The 23250-nt window shown below is 46.7% G+C and overlaps 1 protein-coding gene across 4 annotated transcripts in view; it reads right to left on the bottom strand.

Moving 5' to 3' along the window:
* The window catches only part of Cradd (CASP2 and RIPK1 domain containing adaptor with death domain), a 152299-nt gene that overhangs the window by 121423 nt on the left and 7626 nt on the right, over positions 1–23250 (bottom strand). For 2 of the 4 annotated variants that reach the window (XM_050145620.1, XM_050145617.1), the window contains one exon: positions 16083–16389. In XM_050145620.1, coding sequence (XP_050001577.1) covers positions 16083–16383 — 301 coding nt within the window. In that variant the 5' untranslated portion in view covers positions 16384–16389. Of the gene's footprint in view, positions 1–16082; positions 16390–17289; positions 17439–17475; positions 17606–23250 lie in introns of those variants that run through there. The other 2 variants (XM_050145618.1, XM_050145619.1) reach the window with 2 other exon arrangements.

The following is a 23250-nucleotide window of genomic DNA, read 5'->3' as shown; positions in this document are numbered from 1 at the left end:
GCAGCTAACAACCATCTGTAACCCCAATCCCATGGGGATCCAGCCCCCTCTTTGGGTCTCATGGGCACCACACGCCCACAGTACACAGACACAGATGCAGGCAAAATGTCCACACACATAAAAAAATGAAAAACAATACTACTCACATTAATGTAGCAATTCCGGTTTTAAATTTTGATTCACATGTCCTTTTCTCTAATCTTACCTGCCACTGGAAATGAGTAGGAGGTGTCTCCTTTACCGGTGAAGTTATTTAAATTTGGAGGTAGGAAAAACAGTAACCAGCATACTAAAAGCAGAAGCAAGACTTTATCCTGCTTTGACCCCTCCGGCAACAGTTTAAGAGCTTCTATGCACAGTGGAATGTTGTGTGGCCTGGACATGGAGGGGCTCAGTCTCCCCGGGTAAAACATAGAAATCCCAGCATCCATCTCATGCTTGAGAACACAGGCACCAAGTGGGGTTAGGTCACAGCAGGTACTCTGGAAACGGACGCCAGCATCTCCTTCATCCACAAACACGCCCCACCCCACAGCCACCTTCCTCCTGTACGGCCAGTCCAGTCCAGTCCAGTCCTGCTGAATTTGCGCAGCTCAGTCCTTCAGCCCCATATGATGATGACAACTGACCCGCCAGACTCCACGCGAACCACTGGGTCTGTATGGGCCAGTCAGGGACTACACTTGACGACCTTCTGCACTTCCGGCACATAGCAGACCCTCACTAAAGGCGGGCTGCTGAAGAGGGTGTGAGGTAGTTGTACTGTGATTTTTCTACTTAATTCGTCTTTTCCTCCTGCATGGTACTGAGTCAGTGAATAAGGGGTAATGGAGGAGGGACGTGATTGGGCTGCCAAAGCTTTTAACTGTCTCTTTGCAATAAAAATTTAAGTGGAAAAAGCCATCAGGATGCCTTACCAAGCACAGAGAGACAGTCAGTGATCCAGAAGACCACACGCCCACAGACCCAGCCCTACCTGCAGAACACTTCTAACATAGCACAGGCAAAATCAGAATCGCCTATAATCTAGCAGTTTGTGGAAACGAAAAGATTTTGGAACTTGATATCAAAAAGAATTGTGGCGCAGCACGCCCGTCTGCGCTCTATGCGTTGCTATACAGTTCATGAACCGGGCAAGGGGCTGGAGATTGAAACACACAGAGACACAGAGACACAGGTCATCCTTGATGCCAGAATGCCCCAAAAATGCCCCCTTTATTGTGTTCAGGGGCAGCTTATCTAGGGATAGCCGTGCCCCAGCCAAACACACCAGAAACCACTCTCCTGCCATCAGGAGCTCCTGAAGGTCTCGTGTTCAGAGCAGCTGTAGGCACTCAGATCAGGGGAAAACAAGTTGTTTACAAGAAATTCAGGATCCGGAGGTTCACAGCTCCCAACAGAGCATGTGAATGGAAGATGCTGAAAAAGAGTCAGGTTATATAACCATCTAGGGAAAGGCTTTGAAATCGGATACTCACCAAAAGATACACAAACAAAAAATATTTCACCAGCACAGTGAAAATACTGTCCCCAGTTCCTTAAGAGGCACTTGGGATAAGGTCATTTCAGTCCACCCGCCATAACACCCTCAGTCTCTGCTAAGTGAAGCTGCAACAGGTCTCAATAATCGTGAAAAGACTCTCTCAGGTTGACTTGGGACTCTCAAAAAGGTGTGACATACTCACACATACATAACTGAACTTTTCTTTTTTGTTCAGCGTCTTGTAAGAAATCCCAGACTTCAGCCTTAGCGGCAAGTAAACAGTGACTTTCTAGAAATATCTGGGGTGGGTGAGCGCTTCCCCACTGGGAGCCCCTATGATGGTGAGAGGGGGCTTTAGGGTGCTCTGTTCCAAACCTTGCAATCTGGGGAAGCAGCAGACAGAGGCTGCTCACCACGGCTTTCCCTGCCCCTTCCCTGAAGCCCACTGTCAGACCCTCCTGTGAGAAGTCCCTGCCTATAGCAAAGAAAGCAGAGTTCCTGCCTCTGAAGTCCTGATCCCAGAGGAGAAGGCAAACTTGCAGGCCTTGTAAGTTCCCTGGTTTACAGCCCTTACGTTACACTGTTTCTCCATATTCCATCAAGCTCAAAAAAACACACACAAGTTTAACTGCTTCCTGAGTCCGGCTTTCCCTTATGAAGGCATCCATGCCGTAAACCTCATATAAGTTTGGAGGCCGGAGTGATGGCTCAGAAGTTAAAAGTGCTGGCTGCTCTTCCAGAAGAACCAGGTTCAATTCCCAGCACCCACATAGGGGCTCACAACTGACTGTAACTAGTTCCAGGGGATCTGACGCCCTCTGCTGGCCTCTGTGGGCACTAGTCATGCATGTGGTACACCCACATACACACAAACAAAACACACACAAGAATAAACTACACTTAATAATAAATAACGTGGCCAGTGGTAGAGGAAGCCAGAATAATGACAGGGAGAGGCTCCGGCCAGGGTGCAAGATAAATAGATTTAAAAAAAAATGCTCAAAATTTTCATATTATACTTTATCACTAGTTTATTACAAACCATAGTTATCTCTTTAAATGTAATGAAAAACAAATAAAAACTGTATATAATTACTATGAACAATACAGTAACATAGTTCGTGTTTGTACCGCTGTAACAAAGCACCAGCCTGGTGATAAACAAAGAGAAAGTTATTTCTCAGTTCTGGGCACTAGAAGTCCTGGATCAAGGTGCTAGCACTCAGCGTCTGGTGTCTGGCGAGGTCCTTGCCATGTCTTCACAAGGCACTGGGGGGACTATGGTCCTTTAGGAAGCAGAGCCTTGCTGGCAGAAGGGTGTCACTGAGGGCTATCTAGTGTTGAGATTTTATAGCCCAGGCCCCGCTTCCTGTTCTTTCTCTCTGCTTCCAGCCACCTGAGGTAAAGGGACAGGCACCCACCTACACGTTCCCACAGCTAAGGCTTCTCCACCATGATGGACTGTGTCCCTCTGGAGCTATGAGCCAAAATAAATCATTTGTCCCGAGTCGCTCCTGTCAGGGTGATTTCCCCAGCATCAGAGAGACCAACAATCCCTGGACTACTAGACTATACATGTTTGCTCCTGTCTTCCACTAGTTCGCCTGAACCCTTTGAAAGGATGACTCAGCTTTTATAGGAATTCCTCTGTTCATCCGTAAACACACCATGAGTGACATGTAACTAGTACGCAGCTATGCTTTCCAAGTTTGACTTTTTAAAATTTAAGGATGATCTCTGCCTTGAAGAACACTGCAGCCTAGTCGTACAGACATGAAAAATAAAATAAACACAACAATTTCAATCCTTAGCAGAATAACCAGTAATGATAAATATGCAAAAGCTCTTTGCTCTGAGCAGCCCTGGGAGTTCCACATCACGACTCACTCCCTGCCTTCTCTGCTCTTGTGCCGAGCTGGATCCTGGGACGCCACAGCTCTGCAGGACTCTGCTGGACCATAAAGTGCTACGTTAGCTTTAGAAGGCACTGGAGGGAGACTTATTTTCTGAGTTTGGGATGCTCCGACCCACTAAGACATCCTGCTGGTAGCCTTTGAGAGCCAATAGTGTTTGCTTTCCAAGCAGCCTCTTTGCTATGTTCTATCTCAAACTGCTTTCTGGTCCATGCAGGCACCCTATCGGGAGTGGAGACCTGATCTCATGGAACACTTCTGTAAGAAGCCAGAGTTACTTCTTCTCTCCAATGAGGCCTGACTCAGAGGGTGGGGTGAGGGGTGGGGAGGGAGGGCCTCTTACAATCGCGCATGTGCTCTCTCTCTCTCTCTCTCTCTCTCTCTCTCTCTCTCTCTCTCTCTCTCTCTCCTCTCTGAATTCTTGGGAATTTCACATCATGCACCCCATCTCTCATGTCCTAGTCCTCCCATGTCTGCCCCCATTTCCTTGCAACTTCCCCCCAAAAAAGAATCAAAAAATTAAAAAAAAATTCAATTTGTGTTACCCATACACTCACTGGAGCCTGCCCCTTAACTAGAATTGAGTCGTCCCCTGTCACACGCCCCTCAGAAGCCATCTGCTGTGGGGAGCCAACCTCAGCATCCTTACCCTCTTAGACACTGTGTCCTGTACTCTCCTTCCATTCCAAAAAAGGGGGGGAAGGCTTTTTCTAGTGGGGTTCCCTGGAGATCTCCTCACTCCTTTAGTAACTAATCAGCGCTAACTTCCTGGTTAAGAATCCTTGACAACTTTGAGGGGTCGCCACTGGCAATCTGCCCACCCACGCCCCAGTGAACAGACTCAACACGTTATATCTTTAAAAAAATTAAAATAGAACATGAATTTGTGGGGAGCAGGAAGAGTCGAAAGGAGGGGCTGAGGAGTAGATATGTGTGATTAAGGCCTACATGGAGAGACATATATATACACACATCTGTGTATACATGTGTGTATATGTATGTATACACACATCTGTGTGTATATGTATGCATAATATGTGTGTATGTATTAAAAATTTTGAAACAATAATTTAAAAAAAGAATTCTGCACAATACATTCCCCAAGTTCCCCAGGCGTCTGTGACAGCTGAGCAAAGGATATGGCTGACTACACAGCCCCTGGAGAACTCTGGAACCCTACAACAGTTCCCACACAGTCAGAAAGGCAACCTTTCCATTGGAGTTCTAGCAGAGGGGCATCTTCGGCTTATGGTCTAAGACAGGGCATGGCACAAAACAGAAGCTTGGGGATGCTGATGGACTACGGGGCAAGCTATGTCTGGTCTGAACGCAACCCTCCGTGGCTGCCACAGGTGCTAAGGAGCGAGGCAATATTGGCACTTCTCTGGCTGGACGAACAGGCTGCTGCTGCGGCTCACTCAGAGACTTGTGTTGCCTCCCCTGGCGTTGCAGTAACAAGCCTAGTAAGAGGCTTCTCTCGGAAGGTCTTTTCTCCGCTGAGCTGTTAACACAAAGGAGACCACGAAACAGAAGTGGCAGAGGCAGCCAGCAGAGCGGTCAGACATTCAATTGATCAAGCTGTGAAAGCTGTGAGGCAGGGGACTGCCTGGCAGCTCAGGGGACAGCGGCTGAGGAGCTTTGAGAGAAGCCAGAGCTGAAAGGGGAGAGAAGCAATAAAAAATGGGATGGGGAGAAGGGAGAGCCAAGACCACAGAAAAAGGGGCGCGAGGACACGGAGAAGAGGAAGTGAAGGCCCCAGGAGAGTTCCAGAAAACCATTAGGTTTTCAGAGCCAGGGTCTCAGGCTGAGGGCTGAGGGCTGAGGGCTGTAACAATGGCGAGGTCATATGGCCAGGACTCAAGCCTACACGAGGATGGTAACACTACAGGGTGCGGGTGCTGCTGTTGCGGGTACCCCCGTCACTGCTGCCTCCTGCCCACTGTGGCTGCTCCCCGATGCCACACACCAAGCAAAAGCAAAAGCTTCCCCTTGCCGACTCATGTTTTCTATCTGGTTACAGCAGAAAGAGTCCTTGGCCAAACTGTGACAAAGCAAATAGGAAAGAACCGAGGGGGCCTAGCTGCCTAGGGCACCAGCATGCGACCGAGCCCCAACAGAGACAGAAAGAGGAAAAGACAAACTTTAGGAGTAAGCTAACAGGACCAACCTAGATGTCTGTTGCCATGGAAACCACATTGATGGTTTCCATCCCCAAAACCAAGTCTCCTGAAAGCTGCCCTCTGACCTCCACACGCTCTTGTCATATGCACAAGGGCACACGTGGGCACAAACACACTAATAACATAAAAAATTTTAAAAACGGAACAAAGAAGTTCCATGTCTTATCACGGTCAAGATCCTTCTTCCATCTCATCACATTTCTTAGATATCTTTCGTCTTCTTTTTTTTTTTAAACCTCTTATTTGGGGGTAAAGAGATGGCTCAGCTGTAGAGGACCCCAGCCAGGGTCTCAGCATCCTGGCGGCTTACAACCAGCTGTAACTCCAACTCTAGCGGGATCTGATGCCCTCTTCTGGCCTCTGCAAGAACTGCACTCAGTGCACAAACTACACAAACACATGCATATACACATGATAGAAAAATAAAAATAAAATTGTTTTTTAAAAAGTCTTATTTGGTTTTTTGTTTGTTTGTTTTTAGAGACAGGGTTTCTCTGTGTAACTGAGAAACTGACTGGCTCTCCTGGAGCTCACTCTGTAGACCAGGCTGGCCTCGAACTCACAGAGATCCACCTGCCTCTGCCTCCCAAGTGCTGGGATTAAAGGCGTGCGCCACCACCACCACCACCGCCAGGTCTAAAAAATCTTATTTGGTAAACAGTTTAAAAAAAAAAAACAGAAACTCTGGTAAATGGGCAGTGAGAACTCTAAGTGGAAACCCTGAGTCAAAAATAAGTCATCTCGGGTCAGGTCAGGAAAAATAAGGTGACCCAGTTAGAGGTAAGAAGTGACATCAGCAATAAAGATAAGATTGCCAAGTGACTGAAAAAGAATGGTCTGTTCACAATCCAGCAGCCTCATCATGTGAGCTTGGGCAGTGTACCCAGCTCCAGTCTCTGTAAAGTGGAAGAGATAATCATAATACCTAACTCAGACAGCCTCTGAGAGCATGAGACTGACTTTACATACCCAACTGATAGGGTGCGCATGGGTATGGGTGTGGGTGTGCTCCCTGAGGCCAGTACCAAAACCGAACTCTCTTTCTAACCTGCAGTATATTCAACCCTGCCCCCTGCCAATGTATTCTGATTTTTAAGAGGCTTAGGGATGTTTCTCTTATTCCAAACATGACTCTCCTGTGTTCTCTCTGACACATTTGTTCCTTAACCTGGCCCTTGTTATAAAAACATGGACATCCTCCTACCTTAAAGGGCTAGCTATTGTTTCTTGTCAGGCCCATGCATATGAGCCTGCTAAGCCCAGAAGGAATTGGGGAGTACAGCCGGCGCTGTGCCCGTCAGCTTTCCCTCTCCTCTCTGGATGACCAGAATTCTCCGCTTCACATGATCCCAGTGCCTAAGAGAAGCACTGTGACCCAGGCTTGGTCTATAGGTTGCAACTCAAAGCAGTCACAGGGGAACTATAAAAATGAGGTCCCTAAGATCCTCGCCAGTTCTTCACCTCCATGGTCAAGGCAGCAGGACAAGTCCCAGCAGACGAGCTACTGCCAGTAACAGACCCATCCACACTTGGTGGAACTGAGACAGGCTCTTACGGACTTACACTTTGGCTTCAAACCCACGGGCCTCTAGTTTGCTACTATGACATCACAAAATATGTAATGTTTTGTCCTACTGCCTGGCATACATCTTCCAAATTTTGGTGATCTTCGAAGCGATTGTCTTTTTCCACGCTGGCTGACGACCGACGGCCCCTTGATTGTTTCTGGATGGGGACAATCATTCAAAGTCCAAGACTGAGTGGGAGGTTGAGACTTACAGGTCCAACTTCTGTTCCTCCTGCCTCTTATCCCCCAAGTGCTGGGACAATGACTGTTCAAATCTCGTCCCTCCAGAAAGCAGAGAGCACCTGAATCCGTGCAGTGATTTAATCAGTCGCGTTCGTATAAAGAAGCCCATTAAAACCTCCAAGAGCTGGGGTTTAGGGAGCTTCCGGAGGGCTAAAGGTTACATACAGTTGGAGGCATAAGAATGTGGCCCACGTGGAAGAGTGTCTCTCCTTCCATCCCAAGTCCTATGCACCTCTTCACCTCTATCCTTCACAATAATAAACTGTTTATAATTTAATAAACCAGTTTATAATAAGCTTCTCTCAATTCTCTGAGAAGCTTAAGAAAATTGGCTGAGTAAGAGGGGAAAGTCATGGGGATCCCACCTTTAAGCGAAAGGGCTTTAATCTCTAAGCTGACTGAACTTGCAGCTGGCCTTAGAAGTGAGGGCAGACTCAGGGACTGAGTCCTCAAGTGTGGGATCACACGCTGGCTTCAGGTTGGCGGCTGAAGCAGCAGACACCCAGGTGCTGGGTCCCCCATCCCTCATCAGTCACAGCAGCGGTCTGTGTTGACGACTGAGTGAGAGAATGTGAGGCCCGAGTTTGTTTATTCCTGTGTCCTCTCAGCCACTTCAGCCATCTCAGCAGTGTTATTCTGGTAACTGTGTTACCACCCTCTCTGCCATGGTGCTGAGTATAAACAGAGCCTGGACATTTCCAGGAACTGTCAGCCTGGCACTTCCTACAAAGGGGTAAATCTCTTCATGCCATTAGCAAAATAAAGCCTAGGACTAAAACCTCACGAAACATCTAGAAGGCACACTTCCTTTTGAATTCAAGTTTATTATTTGGAAAATCACATTAAGGTTGTGGGGGGAGGCGAGCTTCCAAAGAATCACATACATCTATGCTTCTTACTGGCCGAGCTGAAGAACAAGTATAAACACAGCTGCCTATTAATTTTAGGTAAAGCAAACATCCCTGCAGCTGGCTGTAGGAGCAGCCTGCAAGTCTGAACCGTGCTGAGAAAGATGAACTGCAACCTTGCTAGGTGGCTGGTGACTCTCTGGAGCCCCGCCAGCTGCACTTGCGCGCTCCTGCGCCTGCTGGCCGGAGCTAGCATGATTTAAGAGCTGCAAAGTGGGACCTGATTCCAGTGTCAGCAGAGACACCACACTGCCCCTTAATCACGGCCAAGCTTTAGTTTGTTTTGAGTCTCAAGATAGTAGAGAAATGGGGAGATTCCATTCCTGGGCCTCCATAGGGCCTGGCTTCAGACTCTAATCTTCTCTTCAAGGGACTGAGTGAGATTAGGAAAGGGGACATCAGGAGTGAATGAATCCCATGACAATGGGAAAGGAAAAGGTTTTCTAAGAGCCTGTGTCTGGCCAGAGCAAAAATCGCAAGGCTGAGAGTGCAGGAATACACTTGGGCTGTCCAGACTAGGGAGGGGAAAAGGCTACTTTGATACAGTGTTTGTATAGAGCATAAGTTAGCAGGCTTTGAAGTCAAAGTACCTCGGCTTTACAGTTTGGCTCCACAGACCTCCATAACCTTAAATGAGTTATTAAACACCCCGGTATTTACACGGTCTCACCCATGTTATAAAGGTCTCCACCCATGTTATAAAGGTCTCCATATAGCTCAGGCCTAGGACTTGCTGTGCAGCTGAAGGTGACCTTTGGCTTCTGACTCCTCTGCCTGCACCTCTCCAGCACTAGAAATACAGGCACCCCCCCCCCACTTGACCCGGTTTATGCAGTGCTAGGAATCAAACTCACGACCTCCTGCTTCCCGGACAGATACTGTGCTAACTGAGCTCCTGTTCCGGCTCGTGTGTGTGTGTGTGTGTGTGTGTGTGTGTGTGTGTGTGTGTGTGTGTCGCACACATGCCTATGAGTGCCCATGAAGGCCAGAGGAGGGTGCTGGGCCCCCTAAAGCTGGATTTACCAGTGGTTGTGAGCCACCAGACATGGGTGTTGGGAACAAACTCAGGATTTCTAAAGGAGCAGCAAATACTCTTCAGCCCTGAGCCATCTCGCCAGCCCCCAGACTCATTTTTAGGACAAAGAAAATCAGAGGTACACAGCCTGCTACCCAAGAGGCGGACAGGCGGACAGGCGGACGGGCGAGCCAAGTCTGCTCTCCCCAGAGACTACTGTCTCCTCCTCCTTTCCACCCTGGAGCCACCTTCAGCTCAGTTTGTATCTGAGAGCAGCAGCAAACTCATTCCTCACTAGCAGGTTCTATCATCAAAGGGTGAGAGCTTCATCTGCGGAGCAGAGATCGAGGGGAGGGTGTTGCAAGTGCCACACGGAGTGAATAAACAATAAAAGTTATGCCCCGAATCCGACTTCAACAGCTAACGCAAAATCCCTCCGATTTTGATCTTATGCGCATCTGGCGTGTGTGTCCCCAACATTTGAATGGCAGCATTAGAGTCACGCTTGCCTGGGGTCTGATATTCCGGAAAAGCCTTCAGCAAGTGTTCAAGACATTCAAGGACCGAGACCAGCTGGGCACTAATGTCCTTCTGTGTCATCTGTTTCTGCCACCTTGCAGCGTCTCCCCACTGAAAACAGGAACAGTTCATCGGCATTCACAGTTCTGGGGCGCCCACATTTGGGGGTCAATGGTAAGAAATGAGCCGCCTACCTAACCAGCTGGCCAGATCTCTCTACTTTAAAATAAGCTGAGAAGCCATCTGTGCCTGGGCTTGTCTGTACACGTGTCAGCGGGCACGCGTGTAATGTCACTGTCTGGATTCCACCTCCAGAAACTGTGTAATGGATTGGCCTGGGGCAGGAGCAGGGCCTGGACATCAGGAATCTTATTTAAAAAAAATAAAATAAAATAAGTCCCCCCAGGTAATTCCAACAGAAGCCAGGGTTAACCATTCGAAGGGGATCTGGAGACTGGCAGCAGCCAAATGGTCCCTGCCACCATGGGCGGGAGAGGGAGAGGCACCGTCAGACTTTCTCAGCAGAAAAGAGCATTAAATGCATTTTGAAGTGAACTGGAGCCATCCCTGCTGGGGCAGGACCTGTCACATGGCTTGCTGTTCCTAGAAAGAGTGGCAGTTAGCTGCCAGCAGATGCCTTATTTCATCAGTCCCATAAAGGCTCATAAAAGTCGTCTGCTTCTACTTCTGTCAGCCCTGCAGAAGCTAGGAAAAGCCTCTGATAAGACACAGCCCTGAACGGCGTGACTCCGTGCAGATGACTCAAACCAGCGTTCATAAAAACAAGGTATTTTAAGGCGCTCTCAACCCACTGCACTTGCGGGTCTTGACGTTTTTATTTTTAACAACAACAACAACAACAAAAACGCATTAGTACGGAAGTTTAAAAGCCTCTTTCCATTATTAACACCACAGTATCATATAGTTCCATTGCAAACCCAGTGGGGAACCAGAATTGTGAGGCAGGGAGAGTCCTAAATCAAGAGCTGGTAGGCTAGCATTCCGGTCTCGGTAATAAATTACACGAACTAGCTGTGTGATGATGCGCGAGCTGACTTAATCTCCAGGGCCTCCCGTCTTCACTGAGAAAGAGAAAATGAAGGCGGGTCCAAAAATGAAGGGCGGCCCCTCCCAGCTCCCAAATACCAACCAGGATCTGGATGTGGCCTGCTGAGCCTCACAATAGCGAACACAGTATGTAGTAAAGAGTTACAAACTTCAAGATGCCAACCCGTAAACTTAACCAGTTCCTGTCATCTCGCCATGGCATATGCTAGTCAGTCACCGTCAAATGCCCAGAGAGAACTCACTTGAAAACAACAAACACATAGATGTGGCATGTTCAGCTGGGTGGTGTAATTGCAGGAGCCGATGAGAAGCACCCCAAGGTAGAAATCGAACAAGCCTATGACAAAGCCTAGGCCAAAAGCTACTTGTGTGCCGTATCTGCCATATGAGCTACACAGACCCTTCCTTTCCTAATCCACCCAATAGTGGTAGTGAATCTTCCCGTGTTTCTGCCTCTCTCTGCACACAGGAAAACACACTGTGTATGTTGAAGGGCAGCAACTAAACACTGTTAGAATTCTATTGCCTGCAAGGGTTTATGCATGGAACCTCTATCCTTACCTGGACTGCTATCGAATCAAACGGGAAGTGGCTTCTCATTATGAGCTCCGCTATTATTTAATCCCACATCCCAAATGATCTAAATTTCATTTTAAGAACCATACATATGGGCGGTGGTAGGGCACGCCTTTAATCCCAGCACTCGGAAGGCAGTGGCAGGAGGGGGCTCTGTGAGTTTGAGGCCAGCCTGGTCTACAGAGTGAGCTCCAGGACAGGCAGGGCTACAACACACCTGAAAGACTGAAGGAAGGAAAGCCTTCGTTATCTGCAGGCCCTTAGCGCTAGATTCATGGTCCTTAGTGCGCAGGAACTTATATGCTAAGTATGTTGGGACTTAACAGAACAGTCTCACTGCCTGGATATAGAGTCCAGGCTGGAGAAACTGAGATCAACACCTCAATTATCACGGGGTGGCGGGGGTGGGGTGGGGGATGGGGGTGGGGTGCAGACTTTGCAGCACAGCGAGACTGGAGGAGCCAAAGGAGAACCCCAAGTCAGAAACCAATGAACCCATGGCCGTGTGTAATAATACATCTGCCATAAGAGCTGAGTTAACGGCAAATACACCCAAGTGCATACCTAAGAATCAAAATGCACCTCGCAAGAGAGTAGCTGATGGTGCTCCTCAGGGTCACTCAAGGCCAGCTCAAAAGGGGCAGGCTGGGCCAGACTCCTCTGGGCAGAGAGGAAATAGGCAAGTTAACCCAGTGTACCGCACCAGTGAGGCCAGTCGGGCAATCCGGGACGAACCGTCCACTGGGATGACCCCCTGAAGGTCAGGCAAGGCTGAAAACATGGGCTAGCCTCTGGGCCGCCACTAAACCAGGCTGAGGACCTAGGCAGGAGGCAGAGCTATGGTTTCCCTCACTAGTGGCCAGAATACAACAGGAATCTGGTTGATGAAGGAGAGAAAAAACAAAGCCCAAGCCGGAGGGAAGATGAGGGGAAAGGTAGAGCTACTGGGAAGACTGTATAAGAGAGAACCATGGCACAGATAGAGTCCGGGGCAAACAAGACAGAACAGAGGGTCCTGTGGCCCAGCAGCCAGTCCACCATGCTTACACCAGGTCCCATCAGATAGCCAGGCCAGGGCTTCAGGAACAGCTCCTTTCCCAAGCCAGATTAGCTCAGGCGCTAGAGAGAGCTGCTGAGCGGACAGGGCCCCCAGGAGGGGAAGCCAGGCCACCAGCCACAGGCTGCCCTGGCCACACCCAGAGCTGTCCTGTCTCCTAAAGTGACCCAGCAAGAGTCCAGAGAGGACTTCCTGCTGATCTAATGTCTAGTGTGTGACCTTGGCCACAGTAACAACGCCCTGAGAAGTGTTCCTTCTGCCGTGCCAAGATGGCTCAAGCCATTTTAGCGGCAGAATTCTTTTGAAAGGTAAGAGTCCTTGTGGGGTGAGGAAACACAAACCAGTTATCCTCTTACATCGCAGACTTTTATACTTTTTGTTGTTGTTTTGTTTTGTTTTGTTTTGTTTTGTTTTTTAAATAAAGATGGGGAGCCCTGAGAAAATTCTGAGATACAATCAGAAGATTCCGGGTAGTCTTTTGCTATGTTTGAGGACTTGCTGAGGGGTGGAAGTTAGAGGTGTAGAGAATGAGACACAACTCAATTTTGTTCTAAAAACTTACATTCAGCATATATACAAAGACAAATAACTAACACACGCACACACACGAATGCCTGACGCAGCTCAAAATGTAGAAGTGAAACACAGAATTGAAATACACAAAGAAGGAGAAAGCCAAGACTGCCAGAGGAAAAAAGCCGAACACTGTAGCAAAAATAAAGTCAGGTCATTCTTGGGGAATGATCACCCGGTAGGCTAAGAGAAAGCGAGTCCGTCCCGTCCTTTCTCCAGGCTTCTCAAGGGCAGGGCACCAAACTCGTTCTATGAGAACAATCACAGCCAACTTTAGGGAAAGTAAGAAACAGCCACTGTGTTACAACACCCTATTTTCCTTGAATCTAGTTCTCAGAATCCAAGATGCCTTTTTGTTTTGGTTTGTTTTTTTGTTTTGTTTGTTTGTTTTTCCAGACAGGGTTTCTCCATGTAGCTCTAGCTGTCCTGGAACTTGCTTTGTAGACTGAGCTGGCCTCAAACTCACAGAGATCAACCTGCCTCTGCCTCCCAAGTGCTAGGACTTAAGGCGTGCGCTGCCACGCCTGGCCCAAGAAGCAAAGCCCGCTCAGGCTGTTCTGACACCACGTGAGAAAAACCACGTGAGGTCCCAGAAAATAGGCCTCTGCCTGCATTTGCTTTCTTTCCAGAGACATAAGTGAGAAGGCAAACAGCTCTGATGATGGTCCGTAGCTTTAAGCCCCCCACAATACACCCCTAAAATAAAAAAACCAACACCCACACAAGCTTCCAATTCACTAAACCTCAGTTTAATTTTACAATCAGAGTTCCATGAAATTAAACAGTTAAGAATATTTAATGTCTTAAGTAACAGAAAGCAGTTAAGTATCAACTCCTTTAAAATATATTTCTTCCATCCTCAGTCCCAAACACACACACACACATACATGCACTCACATACACATGTACACACACACGCACACACACATACACATATACACACATACACTCACATACACACGTACACACATACACACACATACATACCCACATATACACATACACATGCAAACACACACATACATACCCACATATACACATACACATGCAAACACACACATATATATACACATACACTCACATACACATGTACACACATCCACAAACATACACACATACATCCACACACACGTACACACATCCACACACACAAAACTTATAGGTATACACATTTGCCACTGGGCCCTATGGCACAATAGATTTTCAATAATCAATATGGGTTTTTTAAGTGATTCTTCCGAGCTAGAAAACTGCAAATGAAGAGAATGAATGACGAACCTCAGACTCATGACGCATTTGTAAGAATTAGGAAGGTCAGGTTCCCAAAGGCAATTGCAGGGTCACTTGTTTTCCTTATCCACAAGGAGTTTATAGGGGCTTTCTCACAGCTCTAGAGGGCTAGAGCCCATGACCTTCATGGCGAGGAGCCTGGCGGCAGACAGGCAGGCCGGGCACCGCCGAAAATGCCGCAGTAGCTGAGAGCTCGCGTATCTGAGAGCACCAGGCAAAGAGAGAGCTAGCCATGAATGGAACCACTGTTAACAAAGTGGTAGGAATGCCTGAGATAGTTTACCCTGGTCGTGTTCAGGCACACGGAATATGTCATTTTCTAAGGACAACCCAAGCTGAAAATTCTAGAGATCCTCAAAAGCCAGCATTTTCACTGCTTCAAAACGACATGGAGTTCGGACAAGTTAGGAATACAGATATTTTTAGGTTTTCCACTTAAATGTTTACCGGGTCTTTCTAGATTAACTGGATGCCCCATATTAGTCAGATACTCAAATATATGTCATTTATGACTAAAGAGTACGTTATAATTGCTTAGTACATGTGGTCTCAAAACCATTCGAAATACGAGGCCTGTGGTGCAAAAATTACTAAAAGGAATTTACTGGTAGCATTTGCGTTTTTTAAATAGTTACAGTCACGTCTCACTATGTAGTCCTGGTTATCCTGGAATTCTCTCTGTAGACCAGGCTGGCCTCGAACTCACAGAGATTCACCTGGCACTGCCCACTGGGAGCTGAGACTAAAGGTCTGCGCTCTGTTACAGACTTTTTTTTAAAATAGGAACAATAAATTCTGAAGACCACTGGCTTAAGTGGCCCTGTATCAAAAACCCAGAAAATGTTGAATTCTTAACTCTGGAAAAAGGCTAAAGTTGACTTTATCAACCTGTTTAAAAAAAAAAAAATAGCCTTTCTAGGTCAGGCCTCTGTTCACTGATCTTTGTAAAAATAGCATTCATTAGAGGACTCACAGGGAAGAGCTGTGTGTACAGCTCCGGGCACACAGCACCAAACTGTTTCTTTTAAAACCACAATTTCCAATTCTCCTTGAAAAGCAGAATGAAATTCCCCCCTCCCCCCCTCCATGCCCCCAAATGACTGCCCTAGCAAAACAAAATGCCCCAGGTATCCGAACAAAGCTGAAATTTCAAAGGCCACTTTAAACCAATAGCCTTTTTAAAAACAAACAAACTAACTAATAATCTCCTGGGCATCAGGGGCTGGTTGGAGGGACAGGTGCAGGGTGTGCCTTCCGAGAGGCTGTCTCCCCCGTCCTCTGACCATCTCCAGCTGGCAGCTTGGCACCCCACACCTCAGTTATCAGTAGGCCAAAGCCTGCTTTCCCATCTGCACTTTCCAAACGGCTCCTGTTGCCAAAGGGCTCACACTGACCTGGCTCTCCCATGAGAACATGCCTCCCTAGTGACTTGCCAGGCTTCCCAGGAAGCATATCTCAGCTGTCTCTGGGCTCCCTCCTTAACCTCTCAGTCTCTTGGCTCACTCTCCCCTTTTCCCTTGAGTTTCCTAACACCTCCATATTGTGACCCCGGATGCCCTTTCGGTCCAACGTCCTTGTCTGTGTTCATGAACCACTGCCCCCCGCCCCCCTAAAACACCCAACTCTCTATCCAAAGGGCAGAGTTGCGACAATTCCCGAGCCATTTTGAAGTGATCTCTTTGAGGCCTACCTGCGGTGGGCAGCTGAGTCACGGCTTCATTTCTCGCCTTCTCCAGCTTCTCTCGCACCCAGGGGAATTCCTGCAGGGAATCTAGGAAGGTGTCAAATGCCTTGGGGCCCCTGGAAGGCAGGATATCCAACAACAGCATTGTTTTTCTGAGGCCCGTGGTTTGAGCCTTGATTTCTTGAACGTGGTTTTCGGTCAGAATCCCCTCCTGGTAGAGGTACTGCAGAACCAGCCCCTCCACCAAAACCTCGGCACCCAGCTCCAGGCGCAGCGAACGGAGCACCTGCTTGTCTCTGGCATCCATTCCTCCCTGGAAAAAAAAAACAAAATCAACACTCAGGGTATGGGAATGCTCAGGGACCCCCTCAAGATAGTGCTGTTATAACATCATTAATAAGCACCTTAAGGCCAGTCAGATCTCCCCATCTTAAGAGAGTGTCAAGCCGCAGTGTTTTCTACCTTGGCAGCTAACTTCAAACAGTTCCAAACATAATGAACCACACCAATGAGGAATCTGTTTTTATCTCTACTTTCCACACTGTGGGGCCCTATTTCAATTCCTTTTTCAGTAAGCGATCCATCTGACAGAAAACAGATCTGAGACCTCACATAAAATGCAATCCCTGAGAATCATAGAACAGCATTTAATTATAGCGGATTTTAATTTAATATTGCTTTCATCCATCAGGGCAGCACCCATCCTTCAGGAGCTGCCAAAATGACCAGGGACAGTTATAGACCCTGAGCAGCCATGGGGGGTGGGAGGCAGGCAGGACAATCTAGAGGTAAGAACGAGCTTATGGATCTTTCTTACAGACAAGTCCTCCCTCCGCAGGACCAGCACCTTCAAGAAAATATTTGTGTGCCTTTTACAGTAAGCCTTATACACATCGTCAGAGTCCAGAACCTGGGTCACAGTACAGATGGACGTTTAATGAGTGCAGGTGGCTAGTGTGCAGTGGGGTGGCAGTGAAGGTCATGGTGGGGAGGAAAGGGCAAGCATGGGTGGCTGGCAGGGCTTCAGACACCCCTGGAGGGAGCGCAGACGGGGGATACCCGATCCCAACCTTCGCCACCAGCCTCTGCAAAGTCCTGAGCTGGCAGGTGGGCGGGGGAGGGGTGGGGAGTGTCCGTAGCCCGCAGCGTGCTTCCCTGTGGAACTTTTGAGGTGTCCCTGTCGGGGCAGCTGAAAGCCGTCCTTATGTCATACCAGCCATGTGCAGGGGACACGAACCCGCGGAATGATCTTCACCGGGAAAGCCACCCCCGGCCCCCGGCCCCTCCACCCAAATCCTCGCCCAGCTGGGACCAGAGCAAACTGCACCGAGAGAGCCGCGCAGGGGCGATGTCGCCACAGCGCGGGGATTTCGGGAGAAGATGGACTCCTGTTACTTACGTCTGCGACCACGTATCTTAGAAAAAAAAAAAAAAAGACTACAACCGGAATCCAAATGTTAGGGAACCCGTGCCATAAACACCATCTTTGTTGCAGGCAAAAGCCCTAGACAGGAAGTACTGTAGTCATCTTTGTTGAGGGCAAGGGCAGGAAGTGTGGGAGCCATCTTTGTTGAGGGACCGAGAGGTCAGTTTAAAGCTCTCTCCGCCATGTTTGCTGTGGGTAAAAAAAGACACCCTCTCCCAGATTTTTTTTTTTTTTTAAGAACTTTAAATGATCCAAGAGGTTATCTAAGTAAATGAATCGTTGACTCTTAACACAAACTTTCCATGAGAGCCTTGCACATAGCAGGCAGGTCAAAAGTTACTCGAGCAACTAAGCCCTGGGTTCAACGCCCAGTAAAAACACATTTGCACAAAGGCATAAATTACTCTTATAACATGAAGCGATTAATAAACTCGGCAATTCATTTTTTAATTAATTGGATGATATGCCAAAAAGGATGTAACTGCTTTGTTTTGTTTTGTTGTGTTTTGTTTTTTGAGACAGGGTTTCTCTGTGTAACAGTCCTAGCTGTCCTGGAACCAGCTCTTGTAGACCAGGCTGCTTTCAACACAGAGATCCGCCCTCTCTGCCTCCTGCGTGCTGGGATTAAAGGCTCTGCCTCCAATGTGCTGGGATTAAAGGCGTTTGCCACCACTGCCCAGCTGCTAATTCTTTTATTATTTTGTAGGGTGTGTGTGTGTGTGTGTGTGTGTGTGTGTGTGTGTGTGTGTGTACATGTAAACAGATCTTTATACAGGGCCAGATGAGGTCATCTGATCCCCTGGATCTGGAGTTACAGGAAGTTTGATCTACCAGACATGGCTGCTTAGACCCAAACTGAGGTCTTCTGCAAGAGCTGGATGTGCTCTTAACAGCTGAGCCATTTCTTCCCCACCAACTCTTTTTTTTTTTGTTTTGTTTTGTTTTGTTTTATGTTATTTTGTTTTTCGAGACAGGGTTTCTCTGTGTAAAATTCCTGACTGTCCTGCAATTTGTAGACCAGGTTGGCCTCGAACTCACAGAGATCCACCGGTCTCTGCCTTCTAAGTGTAGGATTGTGTGTTCCATAATACCTGGCTTGCCCCCCCCCAAAAAAAAATTGAGAATAGGAAAAGAATCCTTTACCAACACTTCAATCAGCGAACAGTGACAACCCTCCCTCCTCAAAGCCTTCCGAGTGTGTGCAGTCGCCAGTGCTAATGTGCTCCAGTGTCTTTAGACGGGCACTCACCATCGTAGTGACAGTGGTAGGAATTCTTTTAACGTTTCAAATGCTCGCAGATTCAGGAACATCAATTATGTCAGCTAAAATCTCAGAGCCAATACAGAGTAAAACCTAAATTCTAACCAAGTCCCTCTCATTTCATGCTCTTTCCAATATACCAGACAATCACATTTGATGGACTCTGTTGTCCTTATAGAAGCCAAAATATTACCAGTGAATCAGCCAACTGCCACCTCCTACTCTTGCTATTCTTGAGTTACACAGAGGCTTCCTCGTTATCTTTAGCTCTATAACTGTTGTCCTTGGGGTAGGAGGGAGGGAGGTGGATAAGGGGTACCAATAATTGCTACCTTCACCCAAATAAAGGGGTTCTGCATGATTCCAAATGGCTGAGGATTCCTGCCTTCTTGGAGAGAAAAGGAGGCATGGTTTTTCCAGCAATACGCTGCAACAAGTGTCACACAGGTAGGAAAGAAATAGCCCAATAAATACTCACATTGTTTGTTTGCTTTCAAGTTTATGGCACTCTTTTGGTGACTTGTAGTGTCTAGACATACTTGACATTTTATTGGAACTACAAGGTAAGTTGATGACCCTGTCCAGGAGGTGGGGAGGCAACGGTGATATGAGAGTTCTCAGAAGAGAAGAGGGCTGCAGCAGCAGCAGCATAAGAATTAAAGCTGGCGTTGAAGGCTGGACTCCTTACAGCAAACAATTTTAGGGGCTATGGGTTAAGGATATGACTTAGATCTCTAGGATGATGCCCATGACTAGAGCATCAAATTCCTCTTCCAGTGCAACTGTTGACCGTTCTCTGTATTGCCTCCTAAGCAACCCGAGTGGCTCTAACTGACTAGTGAACCACCACCCACCAACCTAGTGGGGGACCATTACCCGAGGTAGCACACGGTGGTTCTTCTCAGGACCACGTTATAGCTTCACTTATATTAATGTCCAAGGCCAGTGGCCTCTAAGGAAACAAACATCAGAATCATCACTGCAGGTGGCTCCTCCACCACCCTGGCCAGTCCCTCTCTGTCAGTTTGAATTGTGCCCCAAAGAAGGGTGAGCACCTGTTACCCAGAGTTTCAAGGAGAGATATTTTCTTTTCCTCATTTCCTCTCCTTTTATGTTTACTTATGTCAAGATATACTCCTTGTGGGTTTGAAGAGAGAAAGAGTATTTTTATGACTTTCAATTTGATCCTTACTTTTGCAATATTAAAAAAAATAACAAGTCAAAGAAGCTGGACGTGTGGTTTCTTCCAGTTTCATAGATGTAAAAATAAAGTGACAAAGGGACAGAGAAAAACAGATTCCTTCTTTTAGTAGACATCAAATAATCACAAAACTAGATCTTGATTTAGGTCACAAGAAACTGAAAAATTCCAATGTACAAAAGTGTGTATTTTCCCATTATACAATAAGAATCAAAATTTTAACAGAAGGATAACGTCGCATGAGTTTGCAAATAAAGTAAGATAACAAAGTAAAGTAAGCAGGGCACAGTGGCACAGGCCTCTAATCCCAGCACTCAAGACAGGCGCACAGACCTCTGTGAGTTCAAGGCCAACTTGGTGCAGGTAGCAAAGCCAGAGAAGATTATAAAGTGAGACCTTGTCTCAAAAAGAGATGGAAGGGGAGGAGGTGGGAGGAGAGGTGGAAGAAGAGAGGGAGGAGAAGAAGACAGTTCAACCTTTAGCTTACTTTACTATATCCAGTACTGGGGATTGAGCCTATGGCATCATATATACTAGGAAAGCACCCTACCACTGACCCATATCTCCAGCCTTCTTTCTGTTTTCCCTACTGTTCATTTTGAGACAGAGGCTCACGAAGTTGCCTAGGTTGACCTAGAACCTGTGATTCTCCAGCTCTAGTAGCTGAGATTACAGATAAGTGCCACCATGGCTTGTGCTGTGGAATAATCCTTCTGTACGCTGTGAATATGCATTACTCCCATGGGTTAATTAAAAGCTGGCAGGCAGAGAGCCAGGCAGGAAGTACAGGAGGGACAACCAAACTAAGGATGCTGGGATAAAGAAGGGCAGAGTTACAGGAGACGCCAGAGATACAGAAGAATCTGGAACTGGTTCAAGCAGGAATTATCAAAGGAGTCTTGATATGAAATATCAGATAAATTAAGTGATTTTCCCATGCTGCTATGCATAAGGTACTGAAATATTCATCAAGCAACATTTCTGGTCTTCAGATACATTGTACAAGAGAAGACAGCCCGGGTACTGGTTTTCCAGTGATATAGTTAAGTGCAAGACTGAGAGACTAACAGTAAGAAGATGCTCTTGAGACCCTCACAATTACTAAGTAACAAGCAACCTTAAGTTTCCTGAATGGCACATTTCAATAATTAAATTGTCTACTGAGTATCTACTGGACTGACATCAGGTGTCACTGGTTAGAGAGAAAGTATGGGCTTCAACGTGCTGGTTCCATTTTTGTCCATTTAACACAAACCAGTCACAGAGGGAGAGGGAACCTTGACTGAGGAAATGCCTCCACCAGATTGGCCTGTGGCCATGTCTGTGGGGCACAGTGTTGATTGATGATTGTGTGGTAGGGCCCAGCCTACTGTGGGCAGTACCACCCCTGACCTGGGGGTTCTGCATTGTATGAGAATAAAGTGAGTAAATCATGAAGAACAGAGCGGTAAGAAGCGCCCCTTCATGGTCTCTGCTTCAGCCCCTGACTTTAGGGTTCTGCCTTGGCTATGCCCAATGATGTACTACCGCTTGGAAGAGTAAGACGAAATAAACTTGTCGGAGAATATTATTTTAAGGTTTATGACTTTCGTTTATGCTGCATTTGTTTAATTCTGTGAAGCTAGCTGTGTTACTGTGCCTCTCTAAAATACCTGATGGTCTAATAAAGATCTGAATGGCCAATAGCAAGGCAGGAGCAAGGATAAGTGGGGCTGGCAGACAGAGAGTATAAATAGAAGGAGAAATCTGGAAGAGCAAGAAAAGGAGGAGAGAGGACGCTTGGGGCCAGCCACCCAGTCACACAGTCAGTCTCGGAGTAAGAGTGAAAGTAAGATACGCAGAAGTAAAAAAGATAAAATCCCAGAGGAAAAAGGTAGTCAGGATAATTTAAGTTAAGAAAAGCTGGCAAGAAACAAGCCAAGCAAAGGTTGGGTATTCATAACCAAGAATAAGCTTCTGTGTGATTTATTTGGGTGTTGGATGGTGTGCCCCCCCTAAAAAAAGCCAAAAGAGTAAACCATCACACAATAACATAAACTCTTTCCTCCCTAGGTTATTTTTGGTCCGTTTTATCACAGCGACAGAGGCGCTAACTATAAAATTCAAATAGCAGGCATAAATGAGACTGAGTTATTTTATGAAAATAATTTAGCAGCCAAGCTTTAGATTCTTGTTCAAGTAAAGTAAAATAGAAGCAGGCTGCCCTGGTCCCAGGGGAATGAGCTAAGATGTTTTATATTTTCCAATGCACACTCAACTCAATGGTTGCCGGATATTATTCATTTATATTAGCTGCTCAGGGGTTGAACCTAGGACCTTACACATGCTGGAGAAACACTCTACCACTGAGTTACATCTCCCAGTGGAAAGGTTTGTTTTTTTTAATGAACAACAAAGAATGCATAAGCCTGTTTCAAACGTAGCCATATATTTGAAAACCATAGACTTTAGTATCATAAATATGCACAAAAAATTTGCATGCCCACAAAAGTCCCTGGACATTACTCTTACCAACTGGTCACATTGACCACAAATGAACTTCACCATGAATCCTGTTGAAAATTTCTCTCCAAGGAAAAGTAAGAATCACCGTGGCTCTGCCAAGATGAGCTATATCAGTAAATGCCAAGGCGTCGAATGAACTAAGTTTTTATCTTGCGTTATTCATGAAGTCCATTCAAAGCCTAGACAGTGTCTGCTAAATATAAGGATTTTTGTTTTAGCATAGTTAATGCTAAACTGTTCTTTCTGATAACAGTCCACCAGAAAGCTCAGCTACATCTTAATAACAAGCAAATACAGCCATTTACCCCAGAAAAGGAGGGCTCCCTTCCTCTCCTTTGTGCTGATAAGTGGGCCTGCATCCAACCCGTGATAGCTAGACAGGGAGTATACAGTTCCGAACAAAGAGCCGACACTCATGCTAAAACGAAAATTTAATCTGATTATTTAATAAGCAAAAAGAGGCAAGCCATTAAAGGTGCTAAAGGCTTCTGGGTGTCTCTTTTCTCCTAGATAACAGATACATAAATGCTTGGAGGCTTGGACACCAGTTCGGTAGAAGTGTGATATGGATTGAAATATTATTGTCTCTACTCAAACAAGTCCTCACCTTCTACCCACGCAAGTAGCAATGGCTCAGCCTCTTTGAAAAGGAAAAGAAAAGGCAGAAAGGGCTATAGAATATGACCCTCATTGATTTTCCCCTATGACCTCAGAACACAAAATGCACAATATAACCAGAAACATCCTATCCTAGCAAATCTCAGGAGGTTTTGCTCTCCCC

This window comes from Alexandromys fortis, unplaced genomic scaffold (assembly GCF_014885135.2).
Source record: "Alexandromys fortis isolate MF-2015 unplaced genomic scaffold, M_Fortis_MF-2015_v1.1 scaffold_50, whole genome shotgun sequence".
NCBI classification, from domain to species: domain Eukaryota; kingdom Metazoa; phylum Chordata; class Mammalia; order Rodentia; family Cricetidae; genus Alexandromys; species Alexandromys fortis.
Note: the sequence above shows the minus strand (reverse complement) of the source record. Positions and strands in the feature narration are given on the sequence as shown.